Below are 19,538 nucleotides of genomic sequence, written 5' to 3'. Positions count from 1 at the left end.
CGTCGTCATCGTCGTCACGTAATACACGAAGCGACACGACGTATTCATCGGTACGTAACACGCGACGTTAAATTATACAATGACAATGACGACGACGACGACGACGACGGCGACGGCAATGGCGACGGCAACGGCAACGGCAACGGCAACGGCAACAGCGACGACGACGGCGACGGCGACGACGATGACGGCAACGGCAACGGCAACGGCAACGAAAATGAGAATTAGGAAGACGAGAACGAACTAAGACGATGAATGAATGGAATTTACGAGGGGAAAAAGCGGTTTAATTGTCGGCAAGATACCGGCGCCTTGTTAAGAGTAATGTCACTAATATTTTTTTCCGCGCGAAGCAAACGATGAAGTTGTTACGTTGGAACGGAGCCAGGCTCTAATTCGCACCACCTCGCGTAGGAAGGACTCCGCGACAGCTCGGATAGGTTGAAGTTGAACACATCGTCGCGGAAAACGAGAAGGTATACGCACGATCGTCGCGTCTGCACCGCCGAGAACACGCGGGAAATATTGGTCGATACCGAGACGAGAGTTTCCGTAAAGGCTGGTCCGGATCATCGATCTAGAGTCCCCACCGTGCTCTGATTTACATTCTCCCAAGCAGAAAAAGAGAGAGAGAGAGAGAAGCAGAGGTTTTCATTCGCGCATTATTCTTTAACGGAAAGTCATCGAGGCTATTTTCTGAACGCGTTGGAAGCGGCTTTCGCTGCGGAAAGGTTCATCGGCCACCGCGGATACACACCGACGAATCGCATCCTCGCATGTTAAATCACCCGCGGAGAGTTTATATCTTACCGCGGGCGGCGGATTAACCACACGACGATATATGCATTTTCCACGGCATCACTCGAAAGAGAAAACTTTTAATTAAATAAGCTCGACGGTGGAAAGCATTTCGACCGGTTCCGAACCACCCGGTCCGTTTGATCCACGGCCGCGAACGTTAAGATTATATGCAGGGAGGAGGAAGGGGGAGTTAAAGGGTCGGCGAAAAGGGTCGTGTTCAACAAAATTACTTCGGACTCGAAATTTTCCTAGAAATTGGAAACGTACGACTATCCTTCGCTAGTAGCGGCTCGCGGCCGTTAACCGAGAGCTTTCGAAAGTTTTAACTAAATTCAACTCTGGCGCGCGAGGAAAGTAAAAAGTTCTGCGAAAGTATTCGCGCATCCCGAGTAATCCGCACGAGAGCATTAAAGTGTACGAATATACACGTTTACAAAGAAAGATAGTCATATTATTCAATCTCGTAATCGCGCACTGATTCACTAGGAAAACAATCGGCATCAACAAAAAATGGATACTTTCGATATAATTAGATGTGAAAATAATTCGTCGAATAAATTCTAAAATCATTGCAAGAGATATTCTCTAAAATTTTATCCGATTTTTGAACACGTTGAAAATAAATCTTTCTATTGTACAAATTTTCGACAGTGAAAATTAAATTTTCACGAATTATACATGCCTCAAAGATGAAAGTAATGTTATTATTCAATTAATTTCAAGGCTCTCACAGAGAAACATAATCTAAAATTTAATTAAAATATATTATGTCGAAAATTCCATCTTTTCGGAAAGAATAGCGTTCCATTAAATTTCTGACTAGAAAATTATCTCTGAATACGTTCCCAAAGTTTAATGCAAACGTCAGAGAATAATCTGCGTGTAATGTATAATAAGAGCATGTGCCATGCGATATGCATGGCGCGTATACGTTGATATCTTATCATAAAGTGGACTATCACCACACACCACACAAAGAGTATTTAAATCCACTATATTATAAAAGAATATCGCACAAGGACATCCAGACTTACATAGCCATAATAATAATATAATTGTGATAATAAATGACGCTGTTCAATAATGAATGACATTATCGATTTTGTTATTGAGCTGCAATACATGCAAGATTTGTTTTATAATTTTATAAACACGAAAATATCGAGATATATTCGTATATAAATGCCGACATACCGATCGTATTTCCAAAAGTGATAATATCTCTTTCATAACAGGGAATATTATGTTATTTGCAAATATATCTCAAAAATTATGCGTTCTTATTAAAGCGCACAAATTACATTATGTGAAAAATTAAATTTATGGGAAATAATAGAATAGCAATATATGAAAATACAAACATTTATAAAATACTGAAAATAAATTTCAGAAATTTTCACCATTGATAAAACACGCGGAAAAAGAATGTACAAAAATAAGTTATATCTTACAATCTTTTTTATAATTAGAAAAATGAGCAACTAATTTTTGAAACATTGCCAAAATCTATTTTGTATGATATCTTGGATCAAGAATATAAAAAATTATTAAATAAAAATTCAATAAAATGATTCAATAGAGTATATAAATGCATGTATATAGTCATTTAAAAATATTATTTTCCGTGCGTAAAAACGAAATAAAAAGATTTTTATGATTTATATATAAAACACGAAAATATCGAGATATATTCGTATATAAATGCCGACATACCGATCGTATTTCCAAAAGTGATAATATCTCTTTCATAACAGGGAATATTATGTTATTTGCAAATATATCTCAAAAATTATGCGTTCTTATTAAAGCGCACAAATTACATTATGTGAAAAATTAAATTTATGGGAAATAATAGAATAGCAATATATGAAAATACAAACATTTATAAAATACTGAAAATAAATTTCAGAAATTTTCACCATTGATAAAACACGCGGAAAAAGAATGTACAAAAATAAGTTATATCTTACAATCTTTTTTATAATTAGAAAAATGAGCAACTAATTTTTGAAACATTGCCAAAATCTATTTTGTATGATATCTTGGATCAAGAATATAAAAAATTATTAAATAAAAATTCAATAAAATGATTCAATAGAGTATATAAATGCATGATGTATATAGTCATTTAAAAATATTTTCCGTGCGTAAAAACGAAATAAAAAGATTTTTATGATTTATATATAATTAAAAGAATTTTATAAAAATGTGTTGTGCTGCGCTTGAAATTTACAAAGCAAAACGATTCAGGTGTTGGACAATTTGGATTTAAATGCAACGTTTTACGAAAATTAAGCTTGCATGAGGCGATTAATAATCGCGTTTTACAAGTTACGCGATACAAAAACAGAAACATCACGAGTTATCGCGAGTGAGACTACGAGCGACATGCAGTAAGCGAACGCGAATGGAAAAAGATCTTTCGAGAGGCGAGAGCGGGGCGCGTTCCTGGGGGAATCGTGCCAAAATTGTTAACGGCCGGGGGACAGCCGTGTTATAGGTGGCATGTGCTCGCAATCGGTCGTCCGGCAGGCGAGAGAGAGAGGTGGAGACAGGTGGTCGGCGGCTCTGAGATACCGGTCGCGGAACTGAGGCCGCTTTATTGAACTCGCACCCGATAGATACGCCATCCAGTCGAGGCATGTGCGAATCTATCGGGAATAGGCGTGCCAAAAATGTATATCGAGAGAGACAATTCCGTTCTTATCATCATGATGCTAAAAGTTCTTCTTTACTAGATTGATGAGAAACTTTTATAGATGCTTGTCAGACAAAAAGAAAAGATAAAAATAGTTAATAGGCAAGAGTTTCTCTCTCCAAGTCAGAAAAAAGAAATTGACAATATTTTTTAAGCGATGATAGAGATTGTAATTATCGATATTTCTCAATTTTAATTGTCGGCATTTTCAAAACATCGATATCATCACGACATATTACGCGATATCTCAGTTTACAAATCTTTCGTCTTTCCTCGGTGTTCTCATCTCTTATTGTAGTACTAACGAACGAAGGACGGGGACACGCGGAGAGTCTCGCCCTTTCAGGATTCTCGTGGTCGTGCGCGTTTTACGCGGAAGAAAAAGAATCGAGCGGAAAACGAAACGTACGACGGAATAATAACACTGCGGGACATCTGCGGTCGGGCGGAGATTGAAATACGAGATGAGGGTTTTCGTCGTCGCGCACAAAGCGCGGATACAAAGCGCGGCACGTCGTGATACACGCGGCGACGTCGACTAGACACCCGATAGATCCTTTCGCACGGCTAAACAAACATCTTTTCGGAGGCGGCGCACGAGAGTCTGATACTATAAGGTGTATAAAGTAGTGTACCGTAGAGAGTGTAAGCCGATCGATATTTTTTTTTTCCTCGGACGAAGTAATATTTCGCGCCAGCGAGGTACACTTCGGCGAGCGTATTTCACGCTCGAACGTTCCGAATTATTTATAGTACCGATAATATCGCGAAATAGATTTTAGATCTTATTCGCGCGTATGACTCGTGCTTTCTCCCTTCCCTGTTACGATCGCGGCACGCGAGATAATGGAAATCTTGTTCCTATATAGTAGGTTCCTATATATAACAGACTTATTGTCAACGATACTAACAGCCGTGAAATCAGGTCTAAAAATTTTACATAGTCACGGATGAAGAAAATATCAATCTAGCAGACAATATTATTGCGAAGAGAATTAATATATATATATTGCCAATTATTTAACGTGAAAAATATTTCGTATAGCGAAAAATATCAAAAAGAAGCCAAGCAATCTTAAAAAGATTAATTCGGTGTCAGTTATATCATATTTGATGCGCCAACTATTCTGTTGATATAACGAATATTTTTCCTGCGAGGAAAAAAATTCTAATTACAGATAAAATAGCAAATTAATGTATACGCTAATGCAATGAAAAGTTAATTGGAATCACGTAGTCATTAATTAAATATCGATTAGCGGCGTTAACGAGGCGCGCATCTTTATTAACTGTTAAAAAAAAAAAAAAAAAAAAAATACGTCGTTACTCGCGAGCGCACTATTTTCAGCAGACAGACGGGACTCCTTCGCGACGCGAGTAAGCAGAAAAATTCAGCAGTAGCCGGGATCTCTCGGAGATTTCAGACGCGCTTTTTATTTCTCTTCACGGCTTTCCACGGGAGCCTTTGCTTGTTCGCGCGTACGCGGCCGTTCTCTAAAAGGTCAAAGGGGCCACGTCCTCATCTTGAAAACATTAATGAGCTGCCTGCTACGACGACGACGTACGTACACGCTGTGCACCCCAGGATGCATACGTCTTTCTCGAAAAGGCGCGGCACCGAACGAAGCAGACGAGAAGCGTACACAGCTGTACAGGAAGTTAAGTATAGAAATACCTCCGAATTTGTTGCGAGCTTTTCAGTATAAAATTAAAGATTTACGTAAACCAAAAATGTCATCTCATTACAAAGTTAAACGTAATCAATTTGTCTCAAAAATTTTCAGCAAAATTTGAAACAAGAGAATAAATGCATCTGTAAAAAGTAAATCGCTGCGGAATTTTGAAGTATAATATCGAGGTATTGATGGAGATCACTAGTGTATTACTTGTGGTGTAAGTATGTGTGATCAAACCACTTAATTTCTATTGAGAAATAATATTACAATCTCCTTCTATTCTTTCTGCATCGTCTGCAACGAGATGGCCAAAAATATCAACGATATTTTCTCCATCACCCAATAGACGAAGGAATACACGTCGTGCGACATGTGTTGCACGTACGCGGACTAGCAGAGTCTATCGACTATCGCGCAATTTAACCCGCTTCAAAAGTTCCGGCCGATTCGTTGCAAAGCTGTCGGTGGCACGCGAGCGAGCGCGGAATTCCCCCGTCGGGAGAAACTCGTTTATCAAAATACAGTTTATCCGAGATTACAATGATCCGGCGCGAGCGCGCACCGCCGTTGCACACCGGATAGGGATTATTTAGAAGAGCCATAAATACGCCCGCGTTTAAACCGTCCGACGAAGGGTAGTGTGCGGCGTAAACGGAAAAATGCTCGTTAGGAGATTTCCGCGCGAGCGGAATCTTGTGAAACGATCGAAGAAACCGAGAAACTTTGGTAAGACGGAAGAGATGATATTTTCGACGAATATCTCTCTCGTTAACAATCCGAACACGAAGCTCGTATCCATTTTTGTTCGATGAATAACGTAATAGCGGAAGTTAAACATTGAGATTGAAAGAAATTGATACCATTATCGTCATGATTCCGTATACTAATACGCGTATCGCATAGCTAAAACATTTCACGAATAGGAAAACGGCGTGTGTCGTGAAGAAGTGTATTGATTTTTAACGTTCAATCTCTCGTCAATCTTTCTCCAATTTTCGTTAACAAGTGAATGGTTTTTAAGAGTTAAAAATCCTATTAAACGATTCTTGTGAGTAAAAGTGATTTAATAACAATAAATGCTAATGAATAAAAGTGACTTAATAGCAATAAATGCTAATATCTATGGAAAAAAATTTTCATTTAAGAAAATTTGACATTATAGTAATCGCATACTAGAATATTCCATATCCAACGGGAATTTTGCGTATTATTTACATATCGAATAATTTCACAACATATACCACATCATATACACGTATGATTTGTATGTGGAATATATTCAGTGCAGAGTACGTTTCGATATACGTTCATAACCGATACCTCGCACAATTTTGACGTTTTACAGTCTCTGCAGCGCAATTACGCGGTGATCGCATTATAACGGGCATATGCGGTACATTATCGATTACCGATGCGTTAATAAATAAACGATTTGCGAATTGGGAAATTCGCACAAGTGATCGGCGACAAAACCGTACTTAAATCGGCGAAGCGCGACTGGCAGAGCAGACCGATAAAGGGAAAAAGGAGAGGATGAAGAGTTCCTTTACCGTGGAATTGTTCTAGATTTATGAGCTCCAGGAGTTCAGCCATTCAAATTTTTCAACCGCTCCTTCTTGCCTCAGCCGCGAGCTCTCAGCCCGACGAGGCGCAGAAGGAAACCGATATAGAAATGGAGAGAAATAACTTCTCGTGCAGCGCCGATAGTGGTGCATGGATCGGATATTGATGCACTCTAATAACGTCAATATAAAAATTTGTAATGCTTCGCCCGATTCGATCGTTAGCCTAAAAAATTGACTCGCTGTTACTCGTAGATTGTTAACGAATGGACGTGTATCATTCATATATCTGAGGAAAACGTTCACCTGTACCGTACGTTAACAGGTGCTACATAAATTTGGAATCCATTTTTTTAAACTGAATTTAATGCGGAACAAACACCGATTGCAAGTTTGCAATGATTTACGCGCATATATCTTGTCGATTCAATTTAATCGATTCAAGATTCATCGACAAATGTATCATTGATAACAGTTTCTACGGAGGGTATATTATCTACAACGATATCAGATTGCCAATTCTTATTAACTTTGTAATCACGCTATGGCGGTATATATAGGAAACGCGTGAAATAAAACTGTCATTAAAAGTTGCCTGGCCGGACGAAACTTATAATGCCGCGATAAAATATACTTTCGCTAGCAACTTCACCAATACGTCCGTAACATGTAATTTTAACGGTACCGGAGAAAAAAAAGAAGATTCATGAATAAAAGATACACGTTGACATAGTCTATGCTTTTCCAAGAGCCTCTCGAGATGCATCTCGTCGCGATTGCGCCAAGTTCGGTTTCCTGACAAAGATTTTCTCATTCTACTTCTAGTTGCATTAAAAAGAATTTTCAAACAATACAAAACGAAAAGATATGGAATAATCTGAAATAGCTGTTAAAATTATTTTCAAGAAATTGACAATAGTAATTTCACAGTACAGTATAGTACTAAATCTTTGTTCTACGTGTATTATTAAAAGCAAATATAAATATAAACTTTACTATTCAAATGTAACGAAATATGGCTCATTTTTAGTTGATAATAACAATGTACATTCATATCAAATAATTGAAAAAAAAAAACTGTAAAAAAAAACAAACTTTTTAATCGAAATGCCAATTGAGTTCATTACTGCTTCTCGGTTTCTTACACTTTGTATAGTACTAGTAAGTGATTCTTATAGCTGCTATCTTAGATTCTCTCATCGTGTAGGATACTTAATTGCTCAGTTGAGGTTTATAAAGAAATCTGATCTTAAGGTCTTCAATAGACACACACTCTCTCTCCCTCCCTATATCTCTTACAGCTTAGCATAGAACGGTAATAAACGCTTTCTCTCTCCTCGTATCTCGTTGATGGGGCCCTTCGTGATATCGCTCTCTTCGCAAAGCTCGAATTACAAAGCCAAAAGAATTACTTTCTCGAAAGCTAGCGTAGTAAATATATACATATATGTTGACATAATCTCAATGATTGCGCTTCCTGGAAATCAGAGCTGCGAACACAATATCGCGCTCTCGAATTCACATGCGCTCTTGACATTTCCGTCGAGATCTATATACACGCGTGTTACACACTATAAGCTACCGCGATACACACGTATCGTGCGTGTGTATTGCGAACGCGTACCGATCTGTATCGTGTATCGTGTATCGGGTGGAGTCGTTCGCTCGCTGCTCCACGATAATAATTACCGTACCGGTTCGGTTGCATTGAGACATGCTCGGTTTATGCTTGAGCTCGGCGCAGTATGCATCGAAGAGGCAGATGAAACGAACAGGGCACAAAGAACGAACGAGCGAGCGAGCGAGAGAGCGAGAGAGAGCGAGAGAGAGCGAGAGAGCGAGAGAGAGAGAGAGAGAGAGAGTTATAAGACAGAATCGTGAGACAGAATCGTAGACAGAGAGAAAAAGAAGGAGAAAGAGGAAAAGCGGTAGTACCGGTCCAGCGTGTCCCCGCCGAGTACTTCGAGGCACGTAGATAGGTAGGTAGATAGATACGGCGCTATCTTACGCCACGCTGATACTAATGCCGCCAGATATCAAGAGTATTCTTGGCTCGGTATTTTTCACTCGTGGCATTTTCCGTCTGCCACGCAGACACCCGACGGAGAACTCCGGATTTTCCACGACGAAAAATCTCGAGCGAAATTAATCGCGCGTCGGTCTTTGCGGAAAAGTCTCGATCGCTCTCACTCCGAATGGTCTCGCTTCAATAAAAGGAACGCACGGTCATTTGATAGAAATCGACCAATCAAAGGATTATCGTGCTCTCTATATAAAATCCATCATTTTTAACCATGACATATATTAAATTCAAAAGTGCTGGAAACTTGAGTGAAATATCGCTCTTTACTGCCATGTATTCATGTAAAGAAAGTTTTAGCATTTCGTTTCTACGTCGTTTTCTAAGACATAACATGTATATTGTATGTAATTTCTTTATCCGGTATCCCCATTTTAATTTTTTCATGTAAGAAACACAGTCCTGCCAACGCTAAACGGCCGTCAAAATTGGAAAAACACTCGGGACATTGTATAAAGTATATTCAACTCTGTTGTTCTTCAATTTCGAACGTCTTTTATGTCGGAAAATACCAGCTGACGCGGTTTAACGTGGCTTAGAAATGCAGGAATACGACAGCATATATACTCGGAGGATATATTAGGATCGTCAAAGCTTTTATTTCAGCTACGTGGCGGATCTTGCTGGGACGAAAACACCACGTGTCGGGTGAAATATCGAACCTTTTACGTATGAGGGTTTAAGAGCGACATATGCGCGGGGTGCATAAGCGTCCCCTCGCGTCCGTCGCGTCGCGACGCGGGACGCCATTGGATACGTTAATGCATATAATAGCCCGCTATTTTGTCCCGCACATAGAAACTTAATTCAGGTGTAATTTTCCATCCCGCGAGGTACCGGCCCTTCCCCGCTACTTTGCCTCGCGTTAATTAAATTATCGCGACTCGTCCCGGCACAAAGGCAAAAGAAATTAGTTCCAATTTGAGCTAATTCACGATTAAGTCTTGAGCCGTCTAGTCGATGCGCGCGCGCGGATAAAGAAAAATCTTCGGGCCTAATAGGCTTTGGCCCTTGGCGTTATCTTGGAACGTTAAAGTTATACTGGAACGAGAATACGATATCCCCTGCGGCGTTATCTCGCAACCGGGATTTATATACACGTAGACATCGACGCACCCGCGTTTATCGTAACCGAGTTAACGTAACTCAGACTCCCATCTACTTGTGCCGAAGAAACGGCAATAGCGTCGCGATATCCAATCTCTAATTCACATCTGACGGTTACGAGGATTTACGCTCGCGTATCCCAGCCATTTCGTACGCGCCCGAGACATTCGAACCGAATTTTGCAAATCTCGTTAAATTAGATAGCTAGATTTTATATTCCGAGACACACAATGTTCATGCATATATATATATAAAATTTAAAAGTAATAAATCCGAATGTGAAAAGCATATCAAAATTGAATACAAGGAAAACAGAAAGAGTCGATTGGATTTATTAAATTATTAGCTGATGACGCACAAATTCTTGTTTTTTCAACCAATAAACTGCATGAAGGACGTTCCGTTTCTATGCGAAGATAACGATTAATAGTTTTTATCGACCGGACTTTTAACAACATTGGGATTCACAGCTACAAGAGAATTCTCTCGAGAATCGATGATATGTTAATGAGACGATAAATATTTATGCCGTACGAAGGCCATTCTGCGATTGTTACGGGATTAGGAGTGTCATCTATATTAATAGTTAAGAGTTGCGGGAGTGGGAAGCTCGCGTGGAACAGACGGCTACTTCACGGTCGGGCGAATTTTTGACAATCGCAAAAACGAATTAGCTGCTCTCTCGCTCTCTCTCTCTCTCTCTCTCTCTCTGAGCGAGAAACTCGGCCGGCATATTAAACATTAAACCGCTTCCACAAGCCGCGCGATAAACTTTGAAAACGCGCGCCGCTACACAATAATTATAACGCGCAGCTAAGAAACAAGCTCGCGGAAATTAGAAGGGAAATGGATTGTGATAATTTGAAAATGCAGTCGTAAGCCTTGGATAACTTCGGGCACTCGCGATATTATTACACACTTTGCGCGATACTATGCAATCTCGGAAATTGTTACGAGCTTCTTTACAGTCACGAGCCTTCCGTTAATTCGAAAAATTAATACGGAAAACTCGGGCGTAGCGAGAATACCATAACGAATATATTTACCAAAGTACTTTGTTCTCTCCTAGGTCCGTGATGTTTGCTTCGTAATTATAACATTAAATGGCACGAACTCATTCGTGATCCACATGATATTTTAACGTGCTTTTCTAGTATCATAAACCTAAAATACAATCGTCTGTATACTCAGGTATTTACACATGTGTTCCTACAGGGAATAAATTAAACGAGAATTGTAAAAAATTGCATTTATTTACTGTAATGTTTGACGCACAATTTCTAGTTCGAAACAAAAATCGTGTGATACGGACATGCAATTGTAAAAATCTTGTGTGACTTGCGCGCGCGCGCACGCTGTTTTTTCACAAACGTGACGTGTAAAAGCAAGTTTTTCCACTCATCATCGTGATGAAGCTATGGAAAATCTAAACGTACGCGAAAAACCGTGTTTGCGGGCCGCGTTTATCATTTTCCGTCGCTTCTCTTTCTCGTTCGTCAGACGCGCTTCATTCTCCGTTGGATGCGCGACACCGATGCCTTTGACGTAGCGACGAACAGTCTGCGCGTTTAAGCCGCTTTAATCTTTCGTCGACGTACGTGATTCGATGCTGCCGCCGCAGCAGCCTCATCGCCGTCGAGTGTAATAATCTAAACGCGCTATACGTTCACATTTCGATTTGTGGGACTTTGACGGATGAGCACGCTCTGTGCAGTCTCGAAAATATACCTGCTGAGCGTCAAAGAGTAAGGAAGAAAGAATATCATTTATTATATGATCTCGGATGTCTCTCCTTTAATGCACAGTATCTCCAACAAACAACTTACCAGTGGATGTCTATAAAATTTCCTTTTGTGCGAGATTATATTGATTCAACGAGAAAGATGAGTGCACTTATATTGTTAGTGAAAAGAATTAAACGCGTGTCCGCAAGATACAATAAAGAACGACGAATATAAACTCGTAACGTAACATGATGTAGAAAATTATCGGAAACAAATATGAGATACGAGAAAATAAAAAACTTTATGAATATAAATATGTTAATGAGCAATAATAATAATTAATATAAAGATATTATTACTGAAAAACATATATCACTGATCCACATGATATTTTAACGTGCTTTTCTAGTATCATAAACCTAAAATACAATCGTCTGTATACTCAGGTATTTACACATGTGTTCCTACAGGGAATAAATTAAACGAGAATTGTAAAAAATTGCATTTATTTACTGTAATGTTTGACGCACAATTTCTAGTTCGAAACAAAAATCGTGTGATACGGACATGCAATTGTAAAAATCTTGTGTGACTTGCGCGCGCGCGCACGCTGTTTTTTCACAAACGTGACGTGTAAAAGCAAGTTTTTCCACTCATCATCGTGATGAAGCTATGGAAAATCTAAACGTACGCGAAAAACCGTGTTTGCGGGCCGCGTTTATCATTTTCCGTCGCTTCTCTTTCTCGTTCGTCAGACGCGCTTCATTCTCCGTTGGATGCGCGACACCGATGCCTTTGACGTAGCGACGAACAGTCTGCGCGTTTAAGCCGCTTTAATCTTTCGTCGACGTACGTGATTCGATGCTGCCGCCGCAGCAGCCTCATCGCCGTCGAGTGTAATAATCTAAACGCGCTATACGTTCACATTTCGATTTGTGGGACTTTGACGGATGAGCACGCTCTGTGCAGTCTCGAAAATATACCTGCTGAGCGTCAAAGAGTAAGGAAGAAAGAATATCATTTATTATATGATCTCGGATGTCTCTCCTTTAATGCACAGTATCTCCAACAAACAACTTACCAGTGGATGTCTATAAAATTTCCTTTTGTGCGAGATTATATTGATTCAACGAGAAAGATGAGTGCACTTATATTGTTAGTGAAAAGAATTAAACGCGTGTCCGCAAGATACAATAAAGAACGACGAATATAAACTCGTAACGTAACATGATGTAGAAAATTATCGGAAACAAATATGAGATACGAGAAAATAAAAAACTTTATGAATATAAATATGTTAATGAGCAATAATAATAATTAATATAAAGATATTATTACTGAAAAACATATATCACTGAAAAAAAAAAATGAAATTAATGAGAAACTAGTTATATAATGAGTTATTGTAGCATTTAAATTGAGATGAAGCTTTTAAAGAGAAAGAGAAAAAAAGCTCGATACAGAAAAGATGAAAAGCGGGCGAGCGAGACGAAGAGGAAATTGAGAAAGATAGAAGAGGAGCAACAATCTACAATAGCTGTTCTCCCTCTCATCCTTCTTCGTATCCCTGCCATCGTTCTTTTTCTTTGACTTTGCTCGTGATACCATTCCCAAGCTTGCAGCGGGCTATATAGCAAACGGGGCGGAGTGAAAGAGAGACAGGCGGACAGGGAGAAAGGAGAGCTATACAGAGAATAGCGTTTATTATTAGGTTGCAGGATTCACAGAGAGAGGATCCTGCGAACACGATGTATACGAGACAGTGACGCGATTGATCGAATAAACGGAATGCGCGATGCTCCCGATGCGTTAATCCGAGAACCGGTATTTCGAAAAGGAGAAGAAAATACGGCGCGTCAGCACTCGCGGCTATGTGTGTGCGCATTATGCGATACGCATTAGATTGCGCATGTCTAGATGCGAAGCACGCATCGAGCGAGGATCACGAAGATTAGAATGTTCCACAGTAATCGAGAATTTATGTATTATGCATCGGAATACGATAGGAGACGTGACGCAAAAAAAAAATATATATAACGAAAAGGGAGAAAGAGAGAGAGAGAGAGGCATCTTCACGGAAGAGCCTAGTTTACGATATCGAAACCGCGCGTTGCGCGCTTTCAAGGCGCAACCCGTTAATGCATTTTACGTCACACATTATCAATTAATTTCGTTACCAACTCGCCTTCTTGATAGCTCAGGCTTAATTACGTAAAGCAGTATTAGCAACGGCGAGCCAAGTGTTGCGCCCGACCTCGCCCGTCGTGAATTTTATATCAGGCATTAACGCGATCGTCTCTTTTTCTCATTTTTTTTTTTTTTTTATTCATCGTCTAATCTTCGCCGCGGCTTTTTCACGCCTCGCCGTTCAAAATCTGACAGTGTAAATGCGCGTAGTTTTGAAACTTCTCGGGACTAACTTCGGGACTTTCGTATTCGCATTAACGGCATGCGGATGCGAATGCAGGTAAGTTTGTGTGCGTGTGCCTGCGTCGGTATGTATTATTGCTAGTTACATGATGTAGTTGCTACAATCTCGTAACTTTGGGCATGAAACTTCAAATAGAAATTAAACATGAGAATGCTAATGATATATTAGAGCAAAACGTTTCTGTTAACATCGGTACATGAATACATCCTCTTTATCAGTTTTATACGAAATCTCTGCATTTTTCATGTAGAGCACAATCTGATTTATATAATTGATGATTTCTACATAACTATCGAATAATTGATTTTATACGCAATTATCGAGATATAATTACGATTGTAAATGTAACAATAACAAGAAAATGCTATAATCCAAAATTTTATATCCGATCAAGTCTTAAAATATTAAACTTCCCGATAATGATAATTAGTCCAGCTTATTTATTACTGACTTCATCGTTTTACTCGATTAGACGCTTCGCCGATTGCGTCATTTACGATAGATTCTTAAGTCGAGTGCTGAGATGCAGTCATCTCATCGCAAGAAACTCTTATACAGTCTCGCATTTATAAAAGTACCACTTACTTATCTTTGAAATATAATTATTATAATGATCGTCATCAGATTTCCTGCGTCGTTCGCATAACAGTGCTTCAGTGTGACAAGAATACTGATCTTAAAGTCAAAACAGATTTTGAATCACAGAATAAACAAAATATTCGTCATTCTAAAAAAACCGATCTCGCAATCGAATTGCGAGATATCAACTAACGATCCGTAAATTAAAAAAAATTCGAAAAATTGTTAATCATATAATTTTCAATAATCAACAATATTGTATTTGTTAATAATTTCCATTTCGTTATTCACGAAAAATGATTAAATAACCCAAAGTGTTAAATTGAAATTGAATAAAACATCGTATAAAAAAGAAATTTCCAAATATTAATATTCAATATTTCAAATGCGATAATTTGCGATAATATTTCATCGCGATAATCATTATTAGCTGTTCGTATTTGTTTACAGAAAACAGCATTGTATTCCTGCATGATCAACAAAATTCAAATCTCAAATGAATTAACGGAACACCGTATAAGTAATAAATCCACTGTGTGTATCATCAATATTATTATTATCGTCGTTGCTATTGCTTTTTACTGAATTCACTCGAAATCACTAACAAATCGATGCATCGTTCAAAATAAGGAAATTATGAGCGTGTTATTTTATCAAACAGGAGTTTCTCCTAACATAAAATCAAATATCACGAAGAAAGGGAATAATCGCGTAAAATAGCATTTTCTCTTTATTGACTTTGTTCTCTATTGATTTTAGAATGAATAGAAACGGGACAACCATGTTAACGAGATTTTCGCGTAAAGAGTCGGGTTACAATGTAAACATTTACGCGGAATCAAGCGGAGGCAGCTGACGTGCAAAAAAAAAAAAAAAAAAAAAAAAAAAACGCTCGCGGCGAACAAAAGAATCTGACCTTCGAATTCTTTAGGCGCGACACAAACCATCTCGATGTATAAAAGAAATCACGATGAGATAATACTTTATGTTAATTTATAGAGATACTTACCCCAATGGGCATGCTGACGACTGTCGACGTCCCGACGTCGTCTCCGGCGGTATCCTCCTGACCGAGGTCACTAACTAGACAAAGCCCGTGCACATCACCCATGATTCTTGGCTGGGGCGTTTACGATGAACGGTAGAAACAACTTATCCGTCACACTTTCCGTGCCGACTACGGGGCGGTGCACGCACACACAGGAGCGAGATAAGAGAGAGAGATAGAGAGATAGAGAGATAGAGAGAGAAAGAGAAGAAGAGGACAGAGAGAGACAGAGAGAGGAGAACGCGGGCGGATGACGTGAACGGCGACGACGACGACGACGACGACGACGACGGCGGTGGCGACGGCAGCAGCGTGATGGAGTAGTAAAGGCGGTTGCACCGGGTGCCACGACGATCATCGCGTCATGTCTCCGAATGCGTGGCGGCCGGCCGCGGCCGCAAACGACAATCCCGAAGCTGCATTCCCCGTTGTAAGACCGCTCCTGATAATATCGCTCTTGGCTGCTTCCTCTTCGTCCGAACTCGCCCGGCGAGTTCGCCTCCTCCTCATGTGTCGCGCGCGCCCGTCCGTTTCGAGTTCGCGCGCCGCGATTTCACACGTCGCGTCCCTTACCCCCCGCGACGAAACTTTCGACGGCGTCACTGTTTATTATCTCTCTATTCTCACTCACTGTCCAAGCATTTTTCGCACGCGCGGCTCTCACGACGAGGTTCGCACTGCTTGATATATACACACGACACGACGAAGGCGCGTCTACCTCTCACAGTGACACGATGAGCTGCGGAGAGCGAACTGTGGTCCACTGCACGGACTCGGGAGCACGGACGACGCAACACGATGGCGCCACGGCAGAAGTACGACTGACAGCGCCGCCGTCTCACCGCCGATGGCGACGCGCGGTACTACGCCACACCGAGGAGGGAGAGGGAGAGAGAACGAGCGACGCGTATGTGGATAGCGCCGCGATATATACATATATAAGAAGGCGTCGAATACGAGCACGCGTATACTGTGTGCCTCACGCGAATAGGCGGTGTCGCGATCCCAGGGCCGCACTCGATCTTTCTACGAAGGATTGAACACGCGGTTACGTAGACTCGCCATGTGTGTGTGTGTGTGTGTGTGTGGCGAGCTAACGATAAGTCATACGCATTTCCAAGAACAAGAGACGCTTGATTTATGCTCTCGATCTCTTTCGCGAGCCAACGCGATGATGCTACTTTCGTCCGATTCGCGAGTTTGATAACAAACACACGTATCACACGCATCGTATATCACGAAAGAACGATGCGATAAAGTATACATGGCGACGATTCGGAACGTACACTCCCGAATTTCACGCACTTCATACCCGTTGCCCGTATCACTAACGGTCGTCGAACAGCTTTGATCATCGGACGAACGATCGTCCCGAGATACGTAATTAAACACGGTTGGCCGGCAGTTTTTGAACACTATCCGAGGAAAGCGTACACTAATACACATTGCACGAAGATTCACGATAACTCTCGCGACGGTAATAAAGTCTTTTCAACTCGCGAATGGCGGACGCGAGTTAGACGCGCGTTATACGTCCGCCATGATACTTTCGTGCATTTTAGGCGCGCATTTCACGCGGTTTCGTAACCAACTTTAAAACGAACTTGTTCCAACTATATTCGCGTCTTCGGTCGAGAAAACGCTAGAGATGCTTCGAAGCATTAACCAATCAGATGCATTGGTCAATCAAATGCTTCGAAGCTTTTTTAGTGTCTTCCTGACCGCAGCCTTTGACTCATTTTGATATTAATCAAATGAGAAACTAAATGAAAGAATATTGTGTTAATTATAATGCGCGATTTTATAGTCTTTTATTAATTTAAGCATAATTAATATTTTATTATATTATAAACAGTATACAATATCAATACGTATCGATTCTTGAAAGATTGCGATTCTTTAAAATATATAAGACACTCAACGTTTCGCGACGTGTCACGTCGGAGGTCGGAGTCAAAGCGATTTTGCTCCGCACTTTTCGCGGTACCTTTCGTGTGCTCGTGCGAGAAAAAAAGGGAGAAAGTGATGGGATGGGAGAGGAAGGGAGAGTCGTGCGTTAATAATCGAGCAAACTAACGTGAGTGCGAGTATCGCGAGTGGCGAATAAAGTATCGCGCGATCGTGCTAATCAACGCGAGTGTGATTAATACCACATACAGTATTCGCGTCGCGTCAAAACTTCCGCCTAAATGATCGCCGCCATTATTTTCACGTACGAAGTGCGTCGCGTGCATAATCGGACATCGAACGGGAGTGGATTGAATGGTACTGTCGGCCGACGACGAGGGCCCGTAACGTGTCAATTAAGGTACGCATGTTCGTGACCGTTCGTTTACGTTATTCGACTCGAGGTAAATATATACAAATACACGGTCGTTAGACAATTGGCCGGCGCGTATCGCAATGTAAACATTCCGATCCACGGTATCATGCGCAACGTAAATAAACGCCGGAAGAATTCTTTCGCTCGTTTATATATGCGAGTTATTCGATAAAAACGACGCGATAAATTCGCACGCTACGGCAATTCCCGAAAGAACTGCTCCAAGCGAATATCGTATGTTGCGAGAGTGAGATGAACGAGGGATGCTGCTGAAGGATCGAGGATTGAAAGCGGCTTCCGGTTGTTTGTGGTTTTCGGCTCGTCGACAATGCTGCATATTGCGGATTTCCGGTTTTATGTACAGCGGAGGAGAAAACGGTGAGTGTTAAATATTAATATTTTCAAGTTTCTTGCAAATACAATGTTGCAGAGAGAGAGAGAGAGAGTAGATCTTACATTTCTTATTTTTTATTAAAGTAAAAATTACACAGTCAATGTAACTAAAGGTTGGAAAATAATAATTCATACAAAAGAAAATAATATTTATTTATTATATAATATAAATAATTAAGTTGTATTAATTATTGGACTCGCTCTTTTATTACATTAATTATACATGTAATTATAAAATATTATCATTTTCAAAGAGTCTTTAATGTAGATATTCTATTATTTACTTGTGCGATAAATTATGTTCAATTATATAATCAAATGATCGTGTTACATAATTTTTATAAATCAGTTTCTTTTATTCGTTACTTAATACGCGCATTTTTATTTTTGTTATATTCGAATAATAATATATCGTTCTGACTTCAAAAAGGTAAGCGTAAATTATAAAGACAATTAGCCGTTGGAAAGAGAACGTTTTGAAAACAAAGAAGCAAGTGCAATAATCAATTGTGATGATGAATGAGACCAACGAAAGTTCTCTTCGCACCATTTCCTGTATTGTCTCACATCTCTCTCTCTCTCTCTCTCTCTCTCTCTCTCTCTCGAGCAATGATTAATTGTACAACTTAATAATTATATTCAAACGGACACGATAGGAGCGAGTTTTACTATCGTCCCGGTTTAATGGACGATTCTCAATTATCCAACAAATGATATGAAATATTAGATTAGAATGACGTGCTATCATATTTTTTCATATTTAATACGATATTTAATACATTTATATGAAAATAGTATTTATGCAAGCACATTATCCCTTACATTATCCTATCATTTATCCCAAACAAAACTGATTTCTTTGTAAAATAATAACTAACGAATAATAATATAATAATTTATAATAATACTTTCTTTTTATAAAATTTTAATAATTTTAATAATAAAATATTGTTTTTTTTTTTTATTACTTCTCTCATTAATGATGGAAAGAATAATTCTTTAAGTATATATAATTTAAAATTTATTGACTAGAAAAAATTATATGAAAAAAATATTTCTGAATAATTATTAAAAAATTACAATCATAGTTTTAACATAAAAATTTTAGGCCATTTA

General features: G+C 39.5%; 1 protein-coding gene across 1 annotated transcript in view; it reads right to left on the bottom strand.

Annotated features, from left to right (window-relative positions):
• Window positions 1–17,431, bottom strand: part of LOC115236181 (insulin-like growth factor-binding protein complex acid labile subunit) — a 221,728-nt gene extending 204,297 nt beyond the window's left edge. The window contains exon 1 of the mRNA XM_029808480.1: window positions 15,668–17,431. Coding sequence (XP_029664340.1) covers window positions 15,668–15,769 — 102 coding nt within the window. The 5' untranslated portion in view covers window positions 15,770–17,431. The remainder of the gene's footprint in view (window positions 1–15,667) is intronic.
• Between the last annotated feature and the right edge of the window lie 2,107 nt (window positions 17,432–19,538).

Source organism: Formica exsecta, unplaced genomic scaffold, assembly GCF_003651465.1.
Source record: "Formica exsecta isolate Colony F162 unplaced genomic scaffold, ASM365146v1 scaffold11, whole genome shotgun sequence".
In the NCBI taxonomy this organism is placed as follows: domain Eukaryota; kingdom Metazoa; phylum Arthropoda; class Insecta; order Hymenoptera; family Formicidae; genus Formica; species Formica exsecta.
Note: the sequence above shows the minus strand (reverse complement) of the source record. Positions and strands in the feature narration are given on the sequence as shown.